This window comes from Cajanus cajan, chromosome 6 (assembly GCF_000230855.2).
Source record: "Cajanus cajan strain Asha chromosome 6, NIPB_CcT2T_4, whole genome shotgun sequence".
In the NCBI taxonomy this organism is placed as follows: domain Eukaryota; kingdom Viridiplantae; phylum Streptophyta; class Magnoliopsida; order Fabales; family Fabaceae; genus Cajanus; species Cajanus cajan.
The window spans coordinates 38438946-38447713 of record NC_138522.1 but is presented as its reverse complement, the minus strand read 5'-3'; the positions used below and the strand labels follow the sequence as shown (position 1 = coordinate 38447713).

The window sequence follows — 8768 nt, the reverse complement described above, 5'->3', positions numbered from 1 at the left end:
TGGTAAAATTTAAGAATAAATTATAATAAAATTAAAGTTTATGATATCTATTTGCTAACAAGATAAAGTTTAACGATTAAATGGAATAAATTTTAAAATTTGTAATGTCTATTTGTAAAGAGAGTGAAATTTAAGGGAATTAAATACTTTTTTCTTATTAATTATAATATAATAAAATGTTTAATATATGATACTTTTAAGATTATTTTTACATGCTAATTTTAAGATTATTTTTACATGCTAATTTTAAAATTATTTTTACAGTTGTGAAATGTAATAATTTTAATACATAATAAATAATGATAAATCGTGACAATGATTTTTTTCCTTATCACACTACTTTCTGTAACTAATATAACTGAAACACAGATTTTATTAGTGTAATCAATGTATTGATTTCTTAATTAGGAGCTATATAAATAATGTTTAAATATATTTTTAATTTTTTTAAATTTAAGAAATTTTTGTGAAATTTAAAATTAATTTTTTTAACCTTCATAATTTTTAAAAAAATTTTGATTTAGTCTTTATACTCAAATTTTATTAATAACAATTAAATATTGTCACACAAAATTTATCTACCAATATTTCTACTAGTGAAAATATCATATTAAACTCGATTGACGATGGATAACTACTTTAATATGTTAATTACTTTTAAATATATTATTGATGATCTAACAAATTAAAATAAATTTTTAAAAATTAAAAATAATAATTTTAAATTTAAAAACTTAATATAAAATTATGATAAATTTAAGAAATTAAAAATTTAAATTAATCTATAAATAAAACTGTGGAAAACGTGACATACATTACGACAGTGGTTTCTCTTTTGCCCCCCACCTCCCGACTCTCTCAACGCGAAACGTGGATAACTGAGCCCGGCCGGAAATATCCTTTCAACATAAAAAATAAAATGTACCTCTTTTCATTTTCAATCATATTTTGACATGTATGTATATGAAAAATAAAATGATATGAAAAGAAATACATATTATTATGTACAGTATCACATAAAATATCAATTTTATAAAAAATAAAACTCACTGATCATACCTACACAATTACACAATGACGTGTACGTATAAATGTATCTCGGGAAGTGGAAATTTAGAAAGAAAGTTAAACGAGAACATTGTTTTTTTTCTTTATATAATTTTTGAATAAATAAAATGATACAACTTTTTATAAAAAAAAAAAGTTAAGACATTTAATTTACATTAAATTTGAATCAATATATATACTAATTATCTATAATGTTTAAAAATTATAATGAAAATATCCCATTTTAATGGATACTTTCACCCTTAATTATTTTTATTAAGTAACTGTCACACATATCATTGCGCATTCCTACTTTTTATTTACAGGAGTGTCATTCAGTATGAATAGCCAAAGCATGAAACGCACGAAATGTATACATATATATTTCATTTACAAACAAATTTCACGTCGATTAAAATAAAAAAAATAATAATAATAATTTATAAAATATACATATATTCTAATAATTGTGATAGATTTTTTTGAGTGACAACAAAAAAAATAAAACTGTGGAAACTTACACATAAAGTGGACACTGTTGTACATCGAGAGTTACATATGTTTTTATATTAGTAAGATATTGTGAACTTTGAATCCATCTCTCACGATTTTGTTTTTGGGTGACCTCTCTACTAATAAAGACAATTGTGTGTATATAATTCTATATCGATTCTCTTGTTTGAATGATGTGAGATTTTACTTGTATCTCAATAAATACTAATTAAAAATTCTAAAAAAAATAAAGTAAATAGAAATAAAAATGATATAATATGCGTATAAATAGGGTGCATATGCGTAGGGAAATATGCAGTAGTGTGTTTGGTAGGTAGGTAGGTGATATGGATTCGGGCCACGTGGGCAGTAATTTCATTTGGCCAGAGGAGTACTTGGTGGAGGCAGAAGAGGAGCTCGAAGCACCAGTGGTGGACCTTGATGGGTTTCTGAGGGGGGACGATGAGGCCACAGAGCGTGCGGCTAGGCTCGTGAGAGAAGCTTGCATCAACCATGGCTTCTTCCAAGTCATCAACCATGCTGTTCATCCATCCCTCATTCGTCAAGCACATCATCATATGGACTCTTTCTTTAAGCTCCCCATTCACCGCAAATTGACTCTCCTTAAGCCCCCCGCTTCCATGTGGGGCTACTCCGGTGCACATTCTCATCGCTTCTCCTCCAACTTGCCATGGAAGGAAACCCTCTCTTTCCCCTACCATAACAACTCCTCTCACCCCGTTGTAACAACCTACTTTAAATCCAACGTAGGCCAAGACTTTGAACAAGCCGGGTAAGAGGTCATTCTGCTCAAACCCTATAATTAAATTAACCCTCACAAAACACGATCTAATGTCATTAAATGACACTGTAAAATTACGTGATGATCTGATGTGATTAAATCACGGTATAAAACTACTCTACATTATCTGTTGTGACATATAATAATTTCTTTTTACAAGCATGGATCCCATCATTTTTCATTTTTTTTTTAAGTAATGTTGATATTTTATGTATTAAATTTTGACTTGGCCTTTGATGGAGTTGAAAGAGAAGGGGTGAGTGTCACTAACTATAGAGAAGAATGTGATTATTATTGGCAGAGTGACCATGGAGAAGTACTGTGGGAGTATGAAGCGTTTGGGGATGAAACTGACGGAGCTATTGGCAATAAGCTTAGGGGTGGATAGGTTGCATTACAAGGAGTTGTTTGAAGAAGGGTGGTCCATCATGAGATGCAACAATTACCCATCTTGTGAAGAACCAAGGCTTACGCTAGGGACAGGACCCCATTGTGATCCAACTTCTATCACAATTCTTCACCAAGATCATGTTGGAGGCCTTCATGTCTTTGCGGACAACAAATGGAAGACGGTACCACCTCGTCTTGATGCCCTTGTTGTCAACATTGGAGACACCTTCACGGTACAAGTTTCCTTATTTTATCTTTCTCTTTTCTTAATCTTATCATATCCTCATCACCTTGCAAACCACTCATTTACTTGGACCGTAAACTAACTCTCAAACATTATCATTTGCTCTCACCTTCTAATGTCGTAAGTCAAAGTTTTTTATATATGCATATGAAAAATATCTTTTGAGGGGCATATACTATTTACTCATTCTATTATATTAAGAGATGATATGAAAATATTATTGAAAGTTTAAGAGCCACCCACTACTTACGAATTTTCATGCAAAAAAATATTCGCAGAAATTTTTTGCGAATTTATTTGCAAAAAATAATTTACAGATATTTTTTACAAATTTTGCTACAATTTTAATAATTATAGAAATTTTTTTTCCATGGTAAAAATTTGCAAAAAATATTGTAAGAACTTTATTTTGTTTCTTGTAGATTTTTTTTGCAAAAATAAATTCGCAAGTAATGTTTACTAAATTGGTAGAAAAATTTTGCAGGTAACTTTTCCTGAGGATTTTCCTACAAATTTTAATTCACTGGAAAAATAAAAAAAATATTTAAATTTATAAGTTTAATATTTTAAAAAAATTTCAAGTCCCACATCGATTGAAAATAAAGCAATTAAAGAGTATATAAGTTGGGGTAACACTTACCTTACAAGTTGATTTATATGGTTGAGTATTAAGTTTATAAACTACAATCTTAGAATTTAAAAGATTATGTATCACATGTTGGAGGCATGGAAACAAATGTTTCGGATGAATTCATTATGAGCATTTGAAAGTTGAGAAATTATTGAAAGAATTTATAGTAATTTTTTAATTTTTTTCGTAAAAATATTCTTGCGAAATTTTTTTTGTAGAAAACTTTCCTGCAAATTTTTTTTGCAAGAAACTTTACTGCGAATTTTTTTTAGCAAAAAAATCCGCAGGAAAATTTCCTGCGAATTTTAAAATTTGCAAAAATATATTATCCACGAAAGTATTATCTACAGATAAAATTTCGCAGAAAAATTTGCAGGAACGTTGTTTCCTGCGAATTTTTATGAAAAATTCGCAGGAAAAGTCGCATGTAATAAAAAAATTCTATTAGTCACCATGCGAGTGTGTTGGGGGAGCCGAATTTCATTGGGATAATTTTTACACATTTTTATACTCTCAATAATCAATATTTTATATATAATAATAAGTGATTCTGTTATTCAGTCGTGGAAGCATAACTTTATGTTATATTGAATGTTAGTTCATATCAAATTTTATTAATATTAAACATTAATTAAAAAAAATAAAATTTATTATTATTTTAACATATTTTAAAAAGTAAATATTATATTAACTTTAATCTATATATCAACAAGGTATCAAATTATTTTAAATTAATTTAAAATTTTATATATAAGAAGAAAGGTTCGTTTACTCCAAGAGTAAGTTTACGACTAGACTTACTCCGTTCAATAACTCATGTTTTACATTAAATTTCAACGATCTAATCGTTAAATTTAAAGTTTTTAATGCATAGATCAAATATGTAAATTTTAAAATAAAATTTGAAAATCATTTGATACTTTATTTCATTAATTCAAATAAATGCATAAAATAATTATATGATTATCCGTCAATTTGAATTAATGAAATGAAGTATCAAATGATTTCTAATTTTTTTAAAAATTTGCATACTTGATCTATGGATTAAGAACTTTAAATTCAACGATTGGATCATTGAAATTTAATGTAGAACATGAATTCTTAATACATAGATCAAATTTGTAAATTTTAAAATAAAATTTAAAAATTATTTGATACTTCATTTCATTAATTCAAATAAATATATAAAATAATTTAATGATTATCCGTCAATTTAAATTATTGAAATTAAGTATCAAATAATTTTCATTTTTTTTAAATTTGCATACTTGATCTATGCATTAAGAACTTTAAATTTAAAGGTTGGATCGTTGAAATCTAATATAGAATATGAGTTATTGAACATAATAAGATTTACTTTGTGAGTAAACAGATCCCTTCTTTATATACATAATCTAAAAAAAATTTCAACTAACAAAGATTAAAAAAAAAATCATTTAATTTAAAGTTATTAAATGATATAATAATTTGTAAAAATATAAATATACTGATGTAATTTAATTTCCTATGTATGTTTAAGTCCCTATTTAAATTTTATTCATTTTTAATTCTTATATTTAATAAAAATAATATTTTTTTGTCTCTTAAAACCTCCAAAATAAAAACTATAAGCATACGATTTCTACAATTCTAAAGAAAATGAATAATAAATAAATAAAGACTAAAATGAAAAAACACCAACTTTTTTTTATCGACCAACAAACTATTTAAAGTCTTTATACATATTTCAGCAGGTTCGATCAATGATTTCACGGTTAAACTGTTGACGTAATACTTGCTTTGACCAAAATGAAGATCGGGCCAAACTTATTCACACTGGTTATGACTGTAAACACCAAAGTCACGGGCATGCTCATTTAAAAATATTTTAAATTATTGTTCCCCACTATTAAGATTTAATTTCATCGAATTGAATTTTTCTTTAAAAAAGATCGAATTTTAATATGTAATACTTTATAATATAACGGCACAATATATGAAATAAGGATAATAATTATAACCTATATACAGCTTTGGTGTAGCTTGTTTTGTTTAATAGGCCAAAAATTTATTTAGAGAATAAGATGCGTAATTAATTATACAAAACACAACGCTTTATACAATCAAGATGTCTAACACACTAATTTGTTTCATTTTCTTATTTTTTTTTTAATTTTCAAATCTATTTACACGAGAAAATTAACTTGTACCGATAAGTAAAGTTTGCTACTAAATGTAAAAAAAAAAAAAAAAATTGCGAATAAATGATTATTTTACATTAACTCACAAATAATCTATATCCGTTTTACAATACCAAACAAATATAAGTATAAATATTTAAACTTTACTTATATTAAATATTTATAAGTAAAATTAGTTTTTGATTTAACCCATAGTTATAATTGGTTTATAAGAAAAATAAAATTATAGATACAAGTCATTTTGTAGTGATTTAAAAAAAAATTTGTTTAAGAAAAAAAATCTGTTTATTTTCTTCTACATGATGCTTGATCTTATTTCATATAAAGGAGAATACCTATAAGGAAAAAAAAAATGATAAAGTTTAGACAAGTTGAGTCTTAAATGATATTTGATTTTAAATTTATGATAGATCTTTCTCACCATCTCTTATCACTAAGATTGAATTTCCTAACATGAAGTTCTTCTTTTTCATTGTATCTAACCTCTTTCACTCATCCTTTTACCATGCCCTACCTTTGCTAACTCTCCTCCCCTTCTCACTTCTTCCATTGGCATTATCTCCCACCTAACTGTGGAGCCCCAACTCGATGTCAAATCTATGAAAACAATTGTATGTCGACGTCACACTCCACTTTTTCTGCTTTCGAATCCACATAAATGTAACTCTTTTGGTCTCTACTTTTGTTCATACATCTTTAGCCCTTGTGATGATTGATCCTCCTTTCTCCATGTCATAATTGAAGTTTTATCCACCCTCTATACATTTTAACAACATATTCTTCTTTCTATTATTGATTTATTCTTTTCTCTCTTCTATTCACTGATTCATTTAAACAAAATGTAGAGAGACACTATATTCAAATGGAAATAATATCATTGCAATAATGTAGTATCAACGTACCACCATATACCACATAGCGCCGTAATTGTTGCTAAATATTATTCATAAAAGTAGATTGAGTATCTGATATCAACAGGGCAATACTTGTCTCATCCTGCTTTCTAAGAGTTTGGCCAAAATTTTGTGCATGCAGCGAATAAAGGAATTTGGCCTATAATCACGGATTATCTTCCTTTAATTTTTTTTAATCAATTTCTGGTACAACTTTGAACAACGTGATGATTGACAGCAATTTTTTAAGTTCATACACGCATGGCTTTGACATCTCAGTACATGCACCTGACACCTCCCTCCCTTTCAGTCCTCTAAATGAAGGATACATACATCTAGAAAACTAGATTAACTGTTAATATTATATATATATATTGATTAAGAATATTGGTACTGAGAAAACTAAAAGTTTTCCATGTATATATGTATGTATATTTAGGGCGATGGATGAATATGATATGATAATATATATATATATATATATATATATATATATATATATATATATATATTTGTATATATATGTGGATGTAGATAAGAGAAGATCTAGAGGAATCATGGAATTGTTGGTTGTGTAGGCATTATCGAACGGGAGATACAAAAGTTGCCTTCATAGGGCAGTGGTGAACAAGTACAAGGAGAGAAAGTCATTGGCATTCTTTCTATGCCCCAAAGAAGACAAGTTGGTGAGTGCCCCCGATGATATTGTTCGCTTGGATGGGACGAAACAGTATCCCGATTTTACATGGTCACATTTTCTTCTATTCACGCAAAAGTACTACAGAGCAGACGAAGCTACACTGCCAAACTTCATCAAGTGGTTGCAATCCTCCAAAACCACTATCTAGCTTTACACTACCCTACAAACTTCTTCTGTTCTACCACTTTACTTTTCCATCGCATCTAAATTCCTTCCCTACGTACACTTCAACTTTTTTATGTCACTTAGCCATATGTGTACTGCATGCATGTCTTTCCAATCCTCCTTTTAATTAACAAGTATCTATTTGTCTTTCAAGATCACATTCAACGTATCTCGTATCCGTGAAATCAAACGAACAAACTGTATATTAATTTAATTCCACCCGCTGAAGATAGAGTGAAGTCATGCATAAACACTACAACAAAATTTGATATTAACGATAATTATTTAATAATAATAATTCAATTATCACTATTTAATTATATAATATAAATATTAATGGTTAATATATAATAACTACTAAAAATGTATTTATATTACACTAAAATTTATTATTAACAATAATTATTTATTAGAAAAAACTTAAGTCCCACATCGATTAGAGATAAGATAATTAAATAATATATAAGTGAGTAATAACTATCATTTTATAAGTTTATTTTATAGGGTTGAGTTAGACTCCTAATTCACTATTATAAATTGGTATCATATCACCCACTATTACCAAGTTTAATAGATAAAATAATTAGAGGGCGACTTTCACCTTATAAATCACACATCTCTTAAGGGACAAGATAATTAAAAAATATATAGAAGACGACCCTCATCTTACAAATCTCATATCGACTAGAAATAAAAAAGTCACTAAATGGATAGAAAGGAGACAATTGAAAAAAATAACTTTTAAATAGCCTTTAAAATGACTACTAGAATGACTACTAGAATTGTCACTAAAAATAATAAGTTTTCTCGACAATTTAGTAGGTCTTTACCAGCATTTTATATAAATGCCGATAATAGCATTAGGGACCCTAGATACACTGGCCATTATTTAAATTTTGGTAAAAAAAATATTGACTATTTATATGGCTGCTAAATAATAAATTAATTACCACAAAAAACTAATTTTGGTGTAATGAAATTGGATACCAATGTGAATGTGTGTCTCCAATTTGAAACTGCATTTAGACAGTTAATTTGCTGCCAATCTCCAACCATATATCACTGCTTTTATATATACTAGCGGGGCCAAGGCATTTCGTGCCTCTATATGTATTTTATCTTCAAATTTAAAATAACTCATGAATTGAACGAATTCATTTGTTGACATATAATCATATAAATAGTTTTACATGATCATTGTTCATTGATGAAGCACATATTTTT

At 27.5% G+C, this 8768-nt stretch overlaps 1 protein-coding gene across 1 annotated transcript; it reads left to right on the top strand.

Annotated features, from left to right (window-relative positions):
• The first annotated feature begins 1841 nt into the window (after positions 1 to 1841).
• Positions 1842 to 7702, top strand: LOC109788275 (gibberellin 20 oxidase 2). Its single transcript, XM_020346961.3, has 3 exons — positions 1842 to 2332; positions 2643 to 2964; positions 7258 to 7702. The coding sequence occupies exons 1-3, from the start codon at positions 1887 to 1889 to the stop codon at positions 7525 to 7527; spliced, it is 1038 nt and encodes a 345-aa protein (XP_020202550.1). The 5' UTR covers positions 1842 to 1886; the 3' UTR covers positions 7528 to 7702.
• The last annotated feature ends 1066 nt before the right edge of the window (positions 7703 to 8768 follow it).

Excerpts from the sequence above, each read along its gene's own strand:
- LOC109788275 (XM_020346961.3), top strand. The coding sequence starts at position 1,887 with ATGGATTCGGGCCACGTGGGCAGTAATTTCATTTGGCCAGAGGAGTAC. Across the intron at positions 2,333-2,642 it reads CAAGACTTTGAACAAGCCGG|AGTGACCATGGAGAAGTACT; the intron begins GTAAGAGGTCAT and ends TATTATTGGCAG. Across the intron at positions 2,965-7,257 it reads ACATTGGAGACACCTTCACG|GCATTATCGAACGGGAGATA; the intron begins GTACAAGTTTCC and ends TTGGTTGTGTAG.